Genomic DNA, 20,367 nt, shown 5'->3' with positions numbered 1-20,367 from the left:
AAAAATTGAAAATATTACTTGCAAGGAAAAGATCTTCACCTTTTTTATCTTACAACCCCCCGACCCTTTTGATCATGAATTTTTTACCCAAAAAAATGCTAAAATGACTATCTCTCCAAATTTTTTTCTTTTCCATTAAAGTTTTCTCTTTTTAAATCACCATCTCTCTCTCTCAAAAATCTAAATTTACAGAGAAGTTCCCTCTCTACATCATTTCTCTCTCCTCTCTCTAAAAATTCTCCTCTCTTCAAAGAAAATTATGCCAAACTGGTACGGCCAGTCTCACACTTTGATATTTCTTTGCAATGAGAGTCGATGTATAAAAGGGGAGATAATTTTTAGAGGGAGGAGAGAGACAGGGGAACTTCTTTGGACTTTGGGTTTTAGAGAGAGATGAAGTTGAGAGAGAGACGGTGATTTGAGCGAGAGAATGTTAATGGAAAAGAAAAAAATTTAGAGAGGGTGTCATTTTAGTATTTCTTTGGGTAAAAAATTCATGGTCGAAGGGGTTCATGGGTTGTAAGATAAAAAAGATGGAGGCTTTTTTCTTACAGGTAATATTTTCAATCATTGGGTCTCATGAGATATAGAAGTAAAAAATATGAGATAATGAGATATTTTTCCTAAAAAATATATAACCAAATTATTATTTTTATTTATTATGATTTTTATCAAAATGATGATAATTACATAGTAATATTAGTTAAATTTTAAATGTTTAATCAATTGTTGCCTAAAGTGTAATACATTTAATAATGACAATCATATAAGTTCCTATATTTTTTAATATTGTTTCCAACTCTATTTTATTAATAACTATCACTCAATCTCAATCGCTCTCTCACATTAACTACTCTTAATGTTATCTCAATTATCCACTATTATTCACTTGCATTATATGGTCCCCAACTTTCCACATCTGTCTTTCTCTGTATTTACAATCAATTAAAGCTCTCCCCCACATTCTCTCCTCCTACGGTATCTCTCATGTCTATCTCCACTACATGTTTTTCCTCTTTCCCTCATCTAATAATCTCTTCTTCTCCCATATGCATGTATATTAAGTTTTTAATTAATACATACACATATTAATTATGTTCTTAATATAAAAATTACTTACCTTTATTGGATGTTATTTTCTTATACTATACAAATTTAATAATAAAAATATTAAATAATATTGTTAATATTATAGTTAACCATATTACTTAAAAATATCTATCCAAATTATGATTTTGTTTATTTAGTATAACTCTATTATTAAAGGGCAACTTTTTATACTTCCCCTTAATGTATAGTAATTATATACTTCCCCTTATATGGCCGACAGATCTGAATGAATGACTGAGGTGGATCCAATTATAATGTCACGCCTATGTATTGTCTTGGGCATCTACTCCTTTCTTACACTTGCACCTTCAAAAATAAAAAAACAATATTGTCGATGAAATAAAATAACCAAAATCCCTTAAAAGTTTCATAGGTATTTTGGCCATTTTATTTTATTAAAAAACTTTTTTATATTGTTTTTAGGTGCCCCTATTGAGATGATGACACATACCAAATTTCATATTCATATAATTTGTAGAATAAAAATTAAAAATATAACACTATGAGGCGTCAGATCTAGATCAAACAGTCAATGACTTATTTGATCTAAATTGGATGGTGGGATGGGGGGAAGTATAGAACTTCTATACAATAGGGGGAAATCTAGAAACCTTTCCCATTATTAAAATGATAATAGCTATATCGTATTATTAGTTAATTATTAAAAATATAATAAATTATTGTTTAATATGCAATAGATTTGATATGACATTTATATAAGTTTATGAATCAAATGATGAAATTTTGCAATTATTACAACTTCCTATTGAGTATATAATATTATTCATCTATTGACTAATACTATTATAACTAACTATTTTGATTCTATGAATTCATTAAAATTTTAAAGATTATAATATCAAATATGTAGTTTCCCCCAAACTTTTAAGAAGGTAGCCCACCATTACCACCCTAACTACCTTCCTCAATGTTCCTTCTAGAGTTCAAAGTGGTGGAGTAAGCAAGCAACAGAGATGTAGTTTCAATATGTGGTTGGGGTTTCATCAACCACTTTGAGAACATACCAACCTAACATCAAGTTGTAAATCAGCCAAAAATCAATGCCATCATAAATAAAAAAGAAAACCGAATAAATAACTTGTGTTTTTTTAGACTTGGCCTGATCAAATCTGTGTTAATAACTTAAAATCCCAAACTATTAGCTAATGTGACCATATAATCTCTAACAACGTTGTCCTTGATAATTATTCGATCATCCCTTGCGACCAAATTGTACATTTGGTCTTGTTCTAAATCACCTATGGATACGTTTGAAGTTATCGTTATTTGAATTTATATTTATTCATTTCATAAGATCAGTTTGAAAAGGAAAATAAATATATTAAGACTATTTACCTTTGGTACAAGGGGGTCATATTCAACTTTGACAGTTAGATGTGAAATGGGCGACTAGGGGTATCTCATTCATTGGGCTGAAAGTCTTAAAAGAAAAAAAAAGAATTTTATGACATCCCCCAAACTATCAAATTTCTCATTTGAAAGCTATGAAGAATTATGACATATTTTTACCAAAATTAAACGGCATTATAATTAAAATACCATTTAAAAGAATGATTTGGAGCTCGAAAAATTGCTGTGTAAATTCCCAATTTAGAATTGTCTCTAGAATCTACATTTGATAAATGTTCTGATTTAGGTTTTTAAGATCAAATTCCTTACCTCTTCTTAGAATTGCACAAAAAGATAAACCAACATGATACAAAATTTTCAGGTCATAGAATCCCTTGACCAGGTTCCTTGCCTCTAGGACCAAATGTACAATTTAGTCACGCACACCATCAATCATATACGTCCTCATTACTATAAAGAGGCGATACGTTAAATGGATGGTGCAGATTTGTTATTGTGGGTAGCTGGATGGTCCAGATTGAAGAGGGCACCTTGAGAAACAAATCCTTTCCCATTTTTGGTACATTTATCTTATCTTTGACCTTTTAGTGTTTGCTTATTTCAAAGTCTTTCTCTTTTGGAAAAATTTATACAATGTTGCAACCTTAAAATGTAGAATTATATATGCGTCTCAAAAATCAACCGGAAAATGCTGTTTTAATGTTGAAAAACCCTCTAATTAATCATCTCGACATCCAGATATATGAATATATATATAAAAAAAAGATTTTAAGTCGCAAAAATAGTGCATCTTGCAACACATTATCTAGACCGTCCATTTTCAAGATTTCCATATGTTTATAGATTTACTTGATTTTAACATTGTTTAGAGTTTAAAATTTTATAATTAGAGATAAAAATAGATTTTCAAATAATCCTAAAAATGTTTGTCTTAATTGGATTGTTTAAAGTTGCAACTGTATAGAAACCACACCGTACCTCTGAGCTTTGTCATGAGATGTAATTTTGGGGTCGAAAATTCTAAGGATGGTGCAATTTTTTGTCTTTAATTATAAAATTTTAAACTCTAAAAATAGTTCAAATAGAGTAGATCTATAAATGTAAGAAAGTATTGATAATGGACTATCCAGTTAACGTGTTACAAGATGTATTATCTTTAGGACTTGAATTCTCTTTCCTTTCCATATCTATACATCTCAATGTCGAGATGATTAATTAAATGTTTTTCCAACATCATAATAATGTTTTTATAAGGATTTTAGAGATGAATTCTACATTTTAAAGTGTCAAACTTAATGATCTGTTCCCTTTTATTTTCCACTATATAGTTATTTTGTTTTTAGTGCATGTTATGGGTTCTCCGAATGAGCAAAATTGTTATTTACTCCATCTCTTTAATAGGATTTTTTCGACTTAAAATTTTGGGATCCACTTTGAAATCACTAGTAGAGTACATTAAAAAATATATAAAATTTTGAGTACCTAGACACTTAAATGTGATGGTAAAAAATTGGATGGTTGTATGGAATCTTAGGACATGATTTAATCATCTACATTGTCAAAAAGAAAAAGAGAAAATGAAAAGTCAAAGAGAAAAAGAGAAAAGGAAAAAAGAGAGAGAAAGAAATGCATGATTTAACCGTGTTGTTCCCAGTGTATATTGTTATTAGCCAAAAGATATCATACTCTTGCAGGAGTATAATATCTATTCGCTCCCAAGGGTAAAATCCCATCTAGAATTAGTTTTAGGACCCCAAATTTTGAGGCTCTTCAACCCATAGATTGACCTTAATAAGAACGATTTCTTAATTGTACCCTCTATTAACTTGAAAAAAAAATGTCTCGAAATCGAAGTATTAAAAAACTTAAATTCCGAAATTTCTCTTTTTGAGAATAATCATCTAGTTATTCTTAAGTTGTTCCTAAATCTTTATATTTAGAAAATCTCCCCGGTAAATCCTTTGCCTGAGGGAGTAGAAATTGATAATGCTACTGTAGGAGCATAATACATGTTCTTTTGTTATTATTACTTTTGCTTGGCTCCAAAAAGGTGAGTAGGTCACTTCCTCAAAATTTTAAGGTACCATACATGCTCCAAGCTAGGGTTTTGCCTGAAGTAGCAAAGGCACATTTTGCTCCAGCGGGAGAATGTAGTTTTTCCAGTTTCTTTTGATAATATAAAAAAAAAAATTTACATAAATGCAAGGCTCTAAACAATCAAAGTAAGGCTCTCAAAACTCACTAGAAGAGGTTGTTTTGATGCTAAAAAATCTTCAAATTGATCATCTTGATGTCAAGATGCATGGGCAGCTTTACATTGATTGTTTAGAGCCTCGGCCCTAAACAAACCACACCCTAATATAAAAGCTCTTAGAGTTCTTGGGCCCAAGAAGTTTGGGTTTTTGTTATGCAATCCTAAAGCACGCATTTTGCTCACATGAATCCGCTGGCACATGTGAAAAGGAATTGGACTAATAGGGATTTCCTATAAAGAAAAAGGAGGGGGTAAAAGGTATTTTGGTCATTAAAAAAAAATAGAGGGGCATTTTTGGGATGAAAAAAATGCATGGGAGCCTTACTGTAAATTTGGAAAGGGGCATTGAATAAATCCCATTATTCCCAACCACCCACACTCCTATCATCCAACGCCCCACACCAACCCAGGAAAAATGGTGGATCTCAAAACAAATGAAGCCCGACACTCAACCATACCCTTAAATTTTTTAGCATAATTACCAAAACACCCCTGCTTCAACCAAACTAAAAGAAAAGTTACTAAAATGCCCTCAGGTTACTTAGATTTTAGCTTTATGGCCCCCCTTGGGCCCATCTTTAGGTTAAACCAGTAGGACTGGATTCCACTATATGGCATTCAAATGGTTTTGTTGTTTCTTGTTTTCTCTCCTCTTTCTTTAATTTGATGCCTCCAAAGCAATCAGGATACCCATAATTACCCTTTCTTTCTCTCTCTCTCTCATCTTTAAGGAAAAGGTTAGAATAGAGTGAACATGCCTAGAAATATTATGTTCTTTGAGGCTGATTCTTAAATAATATCAAATTCTTCAAAAGATATTCAATTCTCTCTTTCTCTATCAATGATAAATTCGATTCCATTGAAAGAGAGAGAGAGTTTATCCCTCTATCGGACTACATTCCTTTGCAGTAGTTGGAGCTCATATATTGTTTAGAATGTGCATCACCACAGACAAATTGAAGTTCAAGAGAAAGAGAGAGAACCCTCACTTTAGTGATTAACATTTCGCAACCTCGCAATGTTAAAAATTCATAAAGGAATTTCCTCTAGTAAGTGACATAATTGGATAAATTTATTTTAACATCTAAATGGAAGGAACCCAGATAATTGGGATAAGGCTTGGATGATGATGATCTAAAATTGAAAGTAAAAATATGTAGTTTATTTGAAATATTTTAATTTTTTGAATGATAAAAAAAAGGTTAGACCGTCCAACCCAACAGTTAAAAACAAGCATTTCAAACACATTAGTTGGAAATTAGAAAGAGTTTTAGTTAATGGCTATTAAAATCAGTGTGCCGGGACTCGACCATATAACTTGGCCTCATCATAGGGCGAGGCTGAGTTTCTCTGAGTTGTATGTACAACTCGGGGATATTAACAAAATTTGAAAAATTTTAAAAAATTGTAAAATGTGGGATCGGTCTATAAATTTTTTTTGGGTGTGGTTTATATAATTTCGGCTAAAATTGATGAGTTTTGCCATAAATCCCCATTTTTGTATTTTCTCTCTCTTTTTTTTAATATTTTATAAAATATCTTCATCTAGAAATCTTCCTTTATGAAATCCAATTTTCAAGAATTTTTTAAGCTTATTTGTACTCCTTAAGGTTGTTTTTTTATTTTATCTTACTTTTAAAATATTTTTTATTTTTAAAATTTTTCTTATTTTTTTCAATTTATTGAGGGCTTTTATCGCATTTGATTTTAGTCGAGCGATTTAGGCCTCGGCGAACTCTAGGTTTTAAACTAAAAAGTAGAAAAAGAGGGAGCATATGAGATACTATAAAGTATTGCTGAGTTTAAATGTCCTTTGAGACTAAAATGCACTATATTATTGACATGTCACTCACTCAGTACAGTACTTGTTAGGAGGTGCAAGTTCATTCAAGTGGAAGGTATAAAAATAACAAGGGGTAGATCCAAAAGGATATGGTTAAAAGTAGTAAGGAAATATATGGGGGCTTTTTTGGCTTCGTTAAAGGTATGACTTTTAATAAAGCAGAATAACATATCAGAGTTCGTGTAGCTGACCCAAATCAATTAAAAAATGGCTTTGACAATGTTGTTGACATGCCACATACAATAATAAGATATAATTTTCGACAATTAACTCAGAATCGCTTAAGTCGCCTCGGAACTCGAGGAATACCAGGGTAGTTCTCTATTGAACTCAAGCAAATCGTCTAGTACACCCCTTCTGATGTGAAAAAGGGTTACAAGAAAAAGTTTTAATTTTTTATTTTTTTTGACTGGGAATTCATATCTAAGCTGCATTTTGATCGCTTTGAACTCGTATCTATCTATCTTGGCCCTAGAAAATCATTATTTTGATTAAAATTTTATACTCGGGTAGGATTTTCTCAAAAAAGTGTCATCATTTATTAGTCCTGAAACCTAATTTGTCATTCTTGCAAACTCTCACTGATTTCTCAACTGCATCGTCTAAAATTTGATTAAGTATGTTGGTATCTAACTTATGCCTATTTAAAAAGCAAATTGACCCAATTTTGAGATTTTTTTAACTTGAAATAAAAAATTTACAGTTTCTCTCTCATTTCTTCACCAAATTTATTTAAAAAACATCCCAAAATATTCCTAACACATTGACCTAAACCCCTAATGAAGTTTTTTGAATCAAAACCAATAATCTATATGATCATTTTGTCTTTTGATTTTTGATTTGATTTCCTCTTATCTAAAATCACATATTTGGTTTATAATATTTGTTATTATATAAGGAAAATTTCGTATAGGCCCCTAATTCTTCATCTTATTTCATGGTAGACCTTCATTCTGTTTTCTTTCAAGCAGCATAAGGAAATCTTTAAGAATTTCACTGTACCCCTCATCTCTTATTTCCTTATTTTATTGACTTTTTTACTACAAAAATTAGCCCCAACAAATCTTTTTATACTATTTTAACTCAAAAACGTTTTTAATGGGTGGAAAGAGAAATAGACGGTTAAAACATTTGTGAGTTGAAATGGTATAAAAAGATTTGTTGGGGGCTAATTTTTATTGTCAAAAGTTAAAAAGAGGGAAATAAGTGATGAGGGGGTATGGTGAAATTTTTATGGGCTTCTTAATGTTACTTCAAAAAAAAACAAAAAAAAGGTCTACCATGAAATAATATGAGGAATTACGGGTCTATATGAAAATTTCCCTATTATATACATATTTTCTTTCCCATTGTTTCTCTAGTCTCTTTTTCTTTTTTCTTTTCTTTTTATAAAAATTGCTAATTTGGTCAATCTTATTCAGTGTTGGCAAAATCGAACCAGAACGGTTAACTGGACATGGGACCAAAAGAGGTTTGTAAACCGGTCGATTCAACCGTTCTAACAGGGCAAGTACCCGACGACCAAAAAATTGTTGATAAAAACAAAAAAGATGCAAAAAAAATCTACTAAAATATGAAACCCATATAAAGAATGATTAAAACAAAACGCATTCAAATGATGTTGAAAATTAATAAAAAAAGTGGATTTTAAAAGTGAGTATTAATGACCAAAATAAATTTTAATATTTACCATAATATAAAAAATATTAAAAAATATATTACAAATCAAATTCCTTATTTTTGGGATTTGATAGACATTTTTTTAAAATTTTTATTTTTAAAATACCGACCAATCACCAAAACCGTCTAAAATCGAAACTGGCCTCCGGTTCTGATCTAACCGGGTGGTTACCGGTTAGATCGCCTGGTTCAATATTTTTAAAAATAGCCGTGGGACTAGTTAATGTCCTCGATGAAATCTACCCTAAAAAATCATGGTTTTACTGAGATTCTAATGTCAAATGACTAATTTTAGAGTGAATTTAAATTTAAATTGAGATTAAAATGGATTTCAAGACCAAACATGTCAAAAACTTAGTTTTAGTTATTTTCTTTTTTAAATCCGCCAAGTAGGTCTGCTGGAACCAATAGATGACCGGTTCAACCAATCAATACAGTTTTCAAAAACAGAACAAGTGTAAAAACCATTAAGACTCGCTTGGAATCGCAAGCTTGAGTCATAACGAGAAACTCGGGTGAGTTTCTCAAAGACATCCAAACAAAAAGATTATTAATACTAGAAATCAGCTGAAATCAGGCAATTGTCATGAACGTGGGTGACTCACTAAGGTTTCCGAGTCCAACCAAGTAAACTGGGCGACTCACTAAGGTTTTCAACACCAATAATAACCCCTTAGTGAGGTTTTTTTGGTGAGCTTTGAGGTGAGGCTTTATTTATTTTGATAGGGTTGTAGCTGCATTGAACCATTTTTCAATAATTTATATCTTCAAGAATGAAAAAGGAGGTACATGATTAACATAGAATTTATTTAACAACTAACTCATAATAAAGGATGAGAAAACCACCTTTTGGGAGCCAAATTACTTGTAGGGTGATGTTCGGATACGGCATCCACCTCAAACAATTAAAGTAAAACTCACTTTCAAATTCCTTCACAACATATAAATATGGGGTCAAACCTTGCGACAACTCAAAATTTATTTCCAAAAATTGAGTCGATCAAGTAGATCTATAAACAAGTGAAAATCTTGGAAATGGGCGGTATGTTTCAAATCCCGACATCCAAAGGTTTCAGATGGAAGAGATTGGCCTCAAGACCAAAGAATAAAGATTGATGTAGATGAGGAAAGTTTAGAGATGATGAATGTGGGGAATGCTTATCCTCTAGTCGTGTATGAAAAAGGGGAGTATTCAAATACAAAGTATGATGAATCTATGATAGATGTTAGGCCATTACGTGTGATGCCGGCTGAGGAAGTTGCAAAGCAGGAAGATCGTGTCCAAATACAATAGATGACTGGTGCAACACAGGTTCAAGCAATTGATTCAATAGAGGAGAGTGTTGATGTTGTTCAGGCATTGCAGATCCCAAACAAGAAACATGCAAAGAAGAAGGAGAAAGAAAGTACTTGTAAAGCTTGAACAAAAGCGAAAAAGAAGGAGCGACGGCTGAAAAAGGTGCGGGAGGCATTGTGAGAGATTGGGAAGGCAAAGTTCTGTTGAGGTATCATGGATCAGCAAGTGTAGTGACTGCGATTAAATTGGTGAAATTTTTCAAAAACCAATGGAAGCAGAAGGAGATTCTATAAATATTGTAAAATGGATAAAGAAAGAAGCTGCATATATGTAAAGATTTCATAGTTTAATTTGTGAAGTGAATGACTGTTGTATGGAAATGGAATGTAGCTTTAAACATGTTTACCATGAAAGTACTATGGAGGCGGACAAGCTTGCAAAACTGGGTGCGAACGATAATAGCCTTATTTTTGAATGGTTAGTATATTGTAGGTTGTAAGTTTCTTTTGTTTTGATTTGAGATGTTATAATTGTGGCCTTGAGGCTAAAATTTGTTGAAGTCATTGGTGTTATTATATGAATAAAAATTGATTGTTCTTAAAAAAAAAAAAAAGAACGATCGTAAGAGTCGAGATCGAGAGATGATGAATTGGAGAGATTTTTAACATGACAAGAACTATTTCTACTGTTTTTCTTGTTATTTTGCATAGCAATTAACTCTTTCCTATGAAGGTATAGCTTTTGATAGAATAAAGTTAGAAACTAAGATTGATGTAGGAAATCCCGAATGGTTAAAAAAAATGTTTCGAAGATAATCATGAATTGTTCCCTTCAATGCCGTATTTGCTCCTCAAAGCTACGGATGATAGGGTCAACCGAATTTCGCTTCCTCCTATCACTTTCGCTTAATTAGAAAACGAAATTTCGGGAGTCTTTCGCCCAAAGAAAGTCGAGAGGTTAAAACTCCATTAAAAATAACTAAGGGGTATTTTTGAAAATTATAGTTAATTTTTTGGCCTTCCGGTCATTCATAAGTTCGTACGAGGCACTTAGCTGGCAAGTTCAAAATCGAGAAGAAGGGTAATTTAGTCAATTTGCCCAACACGAGCCGGCCAAAAAAGGGCATAATTGTCATCATAATTAAGAGTAATGTAAAAATAAGAAAAAAAAACAAAATATTTTGCCTATCCATCGCACTTCTTACTCTATTTAACTCGCAAAGTCCCCTGTACATGAACAAGCCTCTCTCTCTCTCTAAAGTCTATCTTCCATCCTCAAACACTTTCTCTCTCTAAAGCTAGCTATCTCTCTAAACATTATCGCCATCTCTCTCTCTCTCTCTCTCAGTCAATTTAGTTATCTATGGCCACCTCTCTCTGAGCTTACAGACCGAACTCACCCACTCTCTCTCTACACACCCATCTTTTTTCTCCCTCATCGTAGTTATTCTCCTGAAACTTTTTGTGCTTTCTCTCTCTAAGTTTTACCTAGAATCCGTTCTCTCTCTCGTTATGCTTTCTCTCTCTAAACTCTGGGCTCATTTAACAGTAACGGACCCATTCTCTCTCTAAACTTTGCGCCACAATTAGGCCGGACGCACACTTTCTCTCTCATGGCGCCACAGCGCCCCAAATTCCCGCCCATAACCCTCTGCAACTCCATTAACAGAGAGACCCAAACAGTGGCGGCCGACCTCGATGGAACGCTCCTCATAGCTCGAAACTCTTTCCCTTACTTCATGCTCGTCGCCATTGAAGCAGGGAGCTTCTTAAGAGGCCTAATCCTTCTTCTCTCTTCGCCCACCATTCTTTTTCTCTACAAATTTGTCTCTGAACCACTTGGGATTCAAACCATGATCTTCATTGCCTTTGCAGGGCTAAAATTGAAGAGCATAGAGCAGGTTTCGAGAGCTGTTTTGCCCAAATTTTATGCAGAGGATGTTCATCCTGAGAGCTGGAGAGTGTTATCTGCTTTCGGTAATAGAATTATAGTGACTGCAAATCCAAGAGTCATGGTTGAGCCATTTGTGAAGGAGTATTTGGGGGTTGATAAGGTTTTGGGGACTGAAATTGAGGTGGGAAAGAGTGGGAGGGCTACTGGTTTTGTGAAGGGGAGAGGGGTTCTTGTTGCAGAGCTCAAGAAGGAGGCTTTAATGGAGGAATGTGGTGAGAATTTGCCTGATTTGGGGATGGGTGACAGGGAGACTGATCATGATTTCATGGGCATTTGTAAGGTGAGGATTTCCTTCCTTCTATGGTAATTTTTTGCAGGTTTGGTGGATCTTTTGTTGGCTACTGGTTTCTTTTTTCTCAAATTTTCATCCTTTGTTGGGTTTTTAAGTTGGGTTTTGTCTATTAAAAAAAAAATTGGGTTTCTGGTTTTTTTTTAGAGAGAATTCATGGTTGTATGGAATGAATATGTGCCAATTTTGGTAAACAATCATTTTGTCAATTGTGTTAAAGATTTAGTGGATTTTTCTTGGTTGGAGGGCATTTGAATTTGCTTTTTTAGGTATTTTCACCCACTCAATTTATCTGTTTTACTTTGTTCCTGCTTTTGATAGTGGAATGAAAAGAGTCCTGACAGTGATTAGTGCCCATCTTTAAAGCTAAATTTCTATGTTTGTAATTTCACCATAATTTTGAGATTATTTTCCATTGTGTTGAATGTTTTAGTGTCTGAACTCTGAACTAACTAAACTTTGGGCAAAGTTCTGTACTTTACTTCCTCCCATCGAGCCGTCCAATTTAGATCAAGTAGGCCACCGTTTCATCCAGTACGCATAGTATTTTATTTTGAAAAAAGTTTATACAAGGATGTAACCTTATAATCTAGAACTACAGATGCACCTCAAAAATCTATTGAAAAAAGGTTGTTTTAATGTTGAAAGACCCTTTGATTGATCATCTTGATGTCCAGATGTATAACTATGAAAAATAAAAAGATTTAAGTCTTAGAAATAGTGTATTTTTCGATGTCCAGATGTATGCCTATGAAAAATAAAAAGATTTAAGTCTTAAAAATAATGTATTTTACAACATATTATCTATATTATATATTTTCAAGATTTTTATATGTTTATAGATCTACGAACTATTTTTAAAATTTAAAATTATATAATTAGATATCAAAATAAATTTTAAGATAATCCTAACAACATTTTACATCAAAATAATATATAATGTTAAAATTTGAAGGTGCACCTTACCTCTTCAGCTATGGATACATCCTAATGTCACCTGTATTTTCTTTATTTTTAGCTTTTTTATCTATAAATCATATGAATATGAAATTTAGTATGGGCCATCATCTCAACAGAGGCGCACTTAAAACAAATATTAAAAATAATCTTTTGATAAAATATATGGATCAAAATACACTTTGAAACTTTCATAATTATTTTGATTATTTTATTTTATTGAGAATATTTTTTTATATTTTGACCGTTGCAACTTTAAGAGAGGAAAAAAAAAAAAGTGTAGATAAAGGGAAGCATATAAGTTTTTATGAAGTAGGAAAAGCATTGTCCCTTTTTCAATATTGGAGAAGTACAATTATTTTGTTGTACTCGTTAAAGGGAAGCATATAAGTAAAAGCATAGAAAGTTTGCCCCTTCTCACTATACTATTGGAGAAGTAAAATTATATTGTGGTACTCATTAATTATTGCACTGCCTAATTTATTTTCTGAAAGTTTTTCAAATTTTAAAATAAAACAGTATTTTTTTAAAAAAATTCTTGACTGGCATTTGTTTCTTTTTTAAGAAAAAAAAAGCTAAAACTGAGTCGGTCAGTTTAGGGATGGCTCCTGACAATGGTCAGACGGCAATTTAGTCATCTTGTAATAGTAATAAAGGCAATTTGGTCACGAGGAAAAAAGGTTAGGGGTATTATGGTCATTTTTGAGAAAGCAAAATCTGCCTTTATTTTACTTATTTAATTTCTTAAGTATAGTTTTACTTCCACCTTTTCAAAAAATACCATGATACGCTCCTTCACTTTCGGGCTGAAAATGTAGATATAGGACAAAAATGTTTAAGCAGGGGATATTTGCAATATCACATGCCAAATCCAAATATTTGTCTTTGACCCTTGATTTACCACACATGGTGAAGTGAGTTCTTGGCATTTATCTACTTTTTTTTTGGTCATGGTACAAGATTATTTAATCATGTTATCAGGCTCTATTCCCTTTGTACTGTGCTATTGTTGGTTCTTCTAACATCGAATCAGAGCAGGGGGTTTTATACTGGGGCCACTTATCTTTGGTACAAAGAAGGCACAATTATTATATGTGAAATAGGGGCCGGTGCGACAAATTTTATTTTAGGCTTTAAGCACTGCTAATGGCCGATATCCCCGACAGAAAGTGAACTTATAGTTTTATTGAGGGTATGGTCCTTGCTAGAACTGAATGACGGAACATGATTCATGTAGCTGATTCTAAATAGTTTTGATAAGGCTTTGATAATGATGATCCACTATTAATAGCATCGCTCTACCCGGATTTCATATCTAATAGCCTATGACGATTGTGGCCTTGTACAAATGTGCATGGTCTCATTGTGTACTTTTCATTTTAGGAATGCCTTTTTTGTTTGGACATGGTTTCTACGGGTCCATGTAGAAATGAGTAACCTCCAAAAAAATCTGTTTTTGAGATGGATTTTTTGAGCTAATTTTTAAGGACATGTAATCTCCAACATGGAGATCATGAATATGAAAAAAGAAATAAATTTTGAAAATTAAAAATAATAATTCTATTAAAAAAACATTTAGGCTGTTAGTTTCAATTGTTTTTAGAAGGACCACGTATTTGCATCCGCCTTTAAGATGGATGCTTTATACCTCGGGGACCTCAAATGTAGAATGTGTGGTTGTCCCCGCGGCATGAAACAATTTTCGTTTTTGTTTGTGGTTAGTTACATCTCTGTTTTCCCCTTGTGCAGGAAGGGTACATGGTTCCTCCAGGCATTGCAAAGGCAGGTCCTGTCCCACGAGATTCCCTCTTGAGCCCGACCGTCCTACACGATGGCCGCCTAGCCCTTCGCCCAACTCCTCTGGCTGCCCTCCTAACCTTCCTTTGGCTCCCTCTCGGTTTCGCTCTATCTCTCGTCCGCGTCTATTTCGACCTGCCCCTCCCTGAACGCATAGTTCAACACACTTATCGCATCCTCGGAATCAAACTAATCATTAAGGGGATCCCTCCTCCACCCCCTGCACCTGGCTCTCCAGGAGTTCTTCTAGTCTGTAACCACCGCACAGTGCTCGACCCAATTGTCACAGCGGTGGCCTTAGGACGCAAGGTTAGCTGCGTAACATACAGCATTAGCAAGTTCTCCGAGTTCATGTCTCCCATCAAAGCGGTCGCACTGACTCGAGAGCGAGAGAAGGACGCCGCCAACATTAAGGCCTTGCTCCAAGAAGGGGACCTAGTAATTTGTCCTGAGGGAACTACTTGCAGGGAGCCATTTTTGCTAAGGTTCAGTGCACTTTTTGCAGAGCTGAGTGATAGAATTGTGCCAGTGGCCATTAACACTAAGCAAAGCATGTTTCATGGGACAACTGTGAGGGGGTACAAGTTGCTGGACCCTTACTTCTTCTTCATGAACCCTAGGCCCACTTATGAGATCACCTTCTTGGAGCAATTGCCATTGGAGCTCACATGCAAGGGGGGCAAGAGCCCAATTGAAGTGGCCAACTATATTCAAAGGGTGTTAGCTGGGACCTTGGGGTTTGAGTGCACAAGTTTTACTAGGAAAGATAAGTACATGATGCTTGGGGGAAACGATGGGAGGGTAGAGAGCATGAAGATTAAGGGATAGGAGCTCTCTCTCTCTCTCTCTCTCTCTCTCTAAGCTGGAAAGGGTGGGAGTTGCAATTTTTGTTTGTGGGGTTTGGGTTTGATGACATGGTGGATCTCTTTGATCCATAAAAAGAGAAATGATGGGGTCTTTGTGCTTGTGCAAGGTGTTGGTTGTTTGTTATATCTGGTTTTAGGTGAAATACTAGGGAACTATTGAAGGGATATCTTTTTCATTAAGGGAGCATCTCTCTTTTGCTAATTTGTTTTTAGCAGCCCTTGGTAATGGGAAGATTTGGGTCTCTATCTCTTAGTAAATCATTCAAGAGAGATTTTGTGTATCCTTTACATTACAGTGAAATGATGGTCTCTCTAATTGATGTTTTCAAATATTTGATAATAAAGGGTAAATATGATATAAACCTTATCACTATTCACTATGGAAACTTTTGGGCCATCATGGTCTATTGCATTGATTGAAGGTTAGTGATAAACCTAAGAATTATTTGAGATTATGTTGTACATTTTGAAAAGATAAATTCACCATGATATGGGGGGTCACTGGACATATGCTATTTGATAGAATTATTTAATACAACATGTGAAGAGAGTCCCCCACAATAAATGTACAAAATGGCAAAGGAGTTTGCTTTCTCAAAAGAAAGGGGTGCCCCTTAACATTCAAAAATAAAAAATAAAAAGAAAAAAGAAAAAGGAAAGGGAGCAGGCCTTCTCTCTTCTCTAGAAAAAGAAAGGTTACTGGATCTAGGTAACCTACCAAGGAAAAAGAATGATCATCCCATTCAAGGTCCCAAAGATGGGTTATTCACAGGGTGGTGGTGGTTATTAATGGCCCAGCTAATCTCCAAAGGTCATTGGTTGGATGCACCAAACAAAGGAGGGAATGAAATACTTTATACGAACAAATCAAGTCCTATTTCGGATAGATCAAGATGGATGAAGAAATAAAATGTGATTTTGTAGATGAAAAATAAATCAAAGATAAATCCAAACAACTTTTTTGTAAATCCAAGGGATTACTAAATTAGAAAGCCATCATTTTTAATATTTGCTCAATAATTCTGAAAAAAAAAGTTAAAATCCTTTTTCTATAATGAACTTATGTCCCTTTAAATACCATAGTTTTGGCTATCTTAAATCTAAACAGAAATTGGATATGCATTCTTTTCAGTAATCTTCATGGAAATGTTAAAGCTTCTCTTCAAGGACTTTATTTCAGCCATTTAAACTTATTCCTTTCTTTGCTATGCGATGCAACAACGGTAATTTCATAGAACTTTTCAAGATAAAGGCATATAGGTTGGAACCCTATTTTCTACTAAAAAAAGGCTGGGAATCCACATATGGCCATATGGGGTCTCCACAGAGAGAGAGAGAGAGAGAAAGCCGGGCCAAGGCCAGCCCTGTTCAAGCCGGTCCAGCCCTTATTTTCCTTTCTTTTTATGGCCCGGCCCTAATAGGGCCAAGATTGGGCTTCGACCAAGCCAGTGCCAGGGCTAACATGCCCCGAAAGCCAGGCCAAGGCCAGCCCGGTTCAAGCCGGCCCAGCCCTTATTTCCCTTTCTTTTACTGCCGACCCTAATAGGCCCAAAGCTGGGCTTCGGCTAGTGATTTCTTGGCCTAGTCTGGGCCATATCGGGCTAGCCACAGAGAGAGAGACTTTAAAAGGGTGCATAGGCCTTCGAACGATTATTAGCTGTAAATATGAAGGAAAAAAAAAAAAGGTGGATAAAGGAGCTAGGTTGGCATAGCGATAGCGCGTCAAAATTAAATGAAACAGGTAGATGGTAGTTGGTTTAGTAAATAATTTCCCCAAATATTAGGGGATGAATTAATGGTACTCAAAAGCTGTGACGAGATAGGATATAGACTTTGTCCAAGCAATAGCGATACCTTCCTTTTGGTTTTTTTTTCAGGGTAAAGCTATGGCTTTCACTATGAGAAATTTGCCCTAAAAATGAATGCCTTACTACTTGGCTTTAAAGTTACAACCCCACCTCTTTTTCCTCTCTATTATTTCCAAAGAATACAACATGAGAACGTATATTATGCTGGGAAAATTACAAAAACCATACTTTTTAGATAATTTTCCCTTTTTTTTAAGTAATTTTTATCTTAAATTTACCTTTCTTAGCAAATACCTTCAAGTAAAAAAAAAGTAAAATGAAGACCAAAATGGCATCTGGAAAGCATGCGGTCCAGCACAAAGTGGGGGTAGTCTAACACTTTGCTTCTGGAAAGCATGCAGTCCATCACAAAATACGGGTGGTTCGGCACTTTGGGCATGTAGTCCAGCACAAAATGGGGGCAGTTCGACACAAAATGGAGGTGGTCCGACACAAAATGGGAGTGGTCTGACACAAAATAGGAGAGGTCTGGTACTTTAGGTATGCGGTTCGATACAAAATGGGTGCGGTCCGACACTACGGGTATTTTCGTTAAAAAAAAATGACTTTTTTTATTTAGGGGTATTTGCTAAGAAAGTTCAATTTGGAGTAAAAATTGCTAAGAAAACTTGATCGGGGGTAGGTTGTCTAGAAAGTTTATTTTGAGAGCTTTTGTAATTTTTCCTATTACGTTTCTTTGGGTGTATAGTTTACTTCTACTCCCTAGTTAAGAGACATCGCATAAGCTAGATAAAGACCTAACCATCCCAATTTGAAGAAGAAAATATGCCCTAAATATTGAAAATTTGGAGGGACTTGTCCCTTCCTACCTCTTCTAATAGAGGTGTCATCAAGTCAATCTAGGTGGCAACCTGGCTTATTTTTTTCTTGACTTATGGGGATAAAAGATCATTTATTAAAGAAGATATGCTCAAGGTGAGAAACTTTTGATTAAGCTTGTTGAGTATATTATATGTACAATATGCAAATAGAAATAGAGCACTTATCTATCTCTTTATCTATCTGTACGCTGCATTATTAAATCAAAGCTAAAGGGTGGACGTAAGAATAAAAAAGGATTCTAATATTATAGAGATTGTAGGATATGTGATTTTATGTAAGTCACATTTCTCATTCTTATAAAGGAGAGAGAGAGAGTTTGAAGTCCTAAAACAAAAGCGTGATTCCCCATCTTTAAGGGGGAGAAGAGAGAGAGTGGGAGAGAGAGAGTTTGAACTTCTAAAAACAAACAACTGCATATGAGAGAGATAATATTAAGTGAGAGATATATAGAGAGAAAATTAAGGAGTAAGGAAAGAAAATTATACGAGAGAGAGATGGATGTAGATAGAAAATTAAGGACTAGGTTTAGAAAAGAAAAACAAACAAAAACATAAGCCGCTTTTGCATATCTGCAGGAACAGTCACACGAGTAGGCAGGAACTGGCTGATAGAATAAGCTCCCAAATGTTTGAAGCTTTATAAGGTTTGTAATAGTCATTCTTTTCTTTCCTGAGCAAGTGAGGCAGCAGAACGAGTAAGGCGAAGCCCTTTCCATTCCTTACTCCCTGACTTTCCCTTAGGAACGGGAAGAGTCGTCCTTAGGCCCTCCAGGGCAGGGCTTCCAGTAGTTTGTATTTCCTACCCACCCTATACTATAAGGTAAGGTAGGCTTCCAGTAGTGCTTATGCCCTCTGTCAGGTTCAGTTATTGAAAGCAAGAAGAGACTGAATCTATGGAACTCTTTTCTCGGTCTACTAGCATTGTTCCCCAGCTCATATGTCCAACTCACCAGCTCATATAACTCCAAAATGTTTGACTACCAGTCAGCCTCGCCGACTGGACTACTTGACATCGAGGACGAGATAGAAGGCATAGAAGGTCATCCTCCTGTAGAAGTGAGGGGCATCAATCAACCGCCCTACTGCATCCTTTAGGGGCCCCAGGTAACTCCCATTCCCACGTGTTCAAGATTGCTTCCTCTGAAAACTGGACTTTAAGCTGCTCTACTAATACAAGAAAGAGTAAAGGGACGGATCCGGGTAGATCTGTATATGGGATAGGGCTAGGGGAAGCTACGGGCTATGGAGCTTAGTGCCTAAAGCATCTCAAATGGGAGTGGAAAGTGGTACTAAGAAATGGATAGGATCTCGAAAAGGAAGGAACGCTAGCTTGGCTTCTGCCGGCCCCTAAAAAAACCAATCAGTTCTCGGCGGGATAAAAAAGAAGACATTCAAACAAGCAGGAGCCTCCCCACCCCTTCGGGTGGGTCTCTTCTCGGCAGTCAGGGTTTTCTTCTTTGCCGAACCCGTTCAATTAGTCATTTAGTTAGCCCTCGTGAAATACAAGATTGAATCAATCAAGTAAGTCAGTGTCGCAGTCAGGGATGTAAGGCACGTAAAGAAGGGAGTCATTGGCACCCCCTTGTTCAATTCAATTCTTCAAATCATTCCGGTCGGTAAGGAAGCCAGTCAGCAGTCAGGTTAAGATGAGCAGGGACGAAACGAAAGCAAAGAAGAAACCAAAAGCCAGCCCACTTTTCTTCCTTTTTCCATCATCCACCAGGACACTAAGATCACGGAAAAAGATTCTATTATAAGACTGTTCAATCAATTGTCCAACAGACAGATAGTTGATTCTTGGAGAGTTTGGGAACTACTAAAGCACAGAAGAAAGGCTTTTTCGTCTTTTCTTGAAAATTTTGACAAAAAGGGAAGGGTGGGGTTGTGGGGTGAGTTTAAACTCTTTGCAGGGGTGGCAATGGATCCGACTAGATCCGAGACTCGACGGGTAAACCTGACCTCGGATCCAGGTATGGGTCCAATTTTTTGACCCGATGGGTCAAGTCTGAGTCCAACCGGACCCAACCCGATCTATACCCATAAACTGTTGGGGATAAAATATTTTATTTTAAGCCCTATTCATTTGGGTGTATTAAGGACCGTATACAATAATAATTTGTAGTCATCTTTAGCTATTAAATGACAAATCAGATGACTTGAAATCTAATGATAGGTGGTTGTGACCTTGTTGCCAATAATATGGATATATGATGTTAAAAAAAAGGGCAAAAAAAAAAGAAAAAAGAATCTCATAGTCATAG

General features: G+C 35.1%; 1 protein-coding gene across 1 annotated transcript; it reads left to right on the top strand.

Annotated features, from left to right (window-relative positions):
- The first annotated feature begins 10,800 nt into the window (after positions 1-10,800).
- Positions 10,801-15,779, top strand: LOC18422987 (glycerol-3-phosphate 2-O-acyltransferase 6). The gene is made up of 2 exons (XM_006827516.4): positions 10,801-11,788; positions 14,504-15,779. The coding sequence occupies exons 1-2, from the start codon at positions 11,168-11,170 to the stop codon at positions 15,377-15,379; spliced, it is 1,497 nt and encodes a 498-aa protein (XP_006827579.1). The 5' UTR covers positions 10,801-11,167; the 3' UTR covers positions 15,380-15,779.
- Positions 15,780-20,367: the final 4,588 nt, after the last annotated feature.

Source organism: Amborella trichopoda, chromosome 7 (assembly GCF_054954075.1).
Source record: "Amborella trichopoda isolate Santa Cruz 75 chromosome 7, AtrichopodaSantaCruz75HAP2 v2.0, whole genome shotgun sequence".
In the NCBI taxonomy this organism is placed as follows: domain Eukaryota; kingdom Viridiplantae; phylum Streptophyta; class Magnoliopsida; order Amborellales; family Amborellaceae; genus Amborella; species Amborella trichopoda.
This window is presented reverse-complemented; position numbering and strand designations above follow the sequence as displayed.

Bases quoted from the DNA above. Each gene is read 5' to 3' on its own strand.
- LOC18422987 (XM_006827516.4), top strand. From the start codon at position 11,168: ATGGCGCCACAGCGCCCCAAATTCCCGCCCATAACCCTCTGCAACTCC. The intron at 11,789-14,503 runs GTGAGGATTTCC...CCCCTTGTGCAG, and splicing joins ATTTCATGGGCATTTGTAAG to GAAGGGTACATGGTTCCTCC.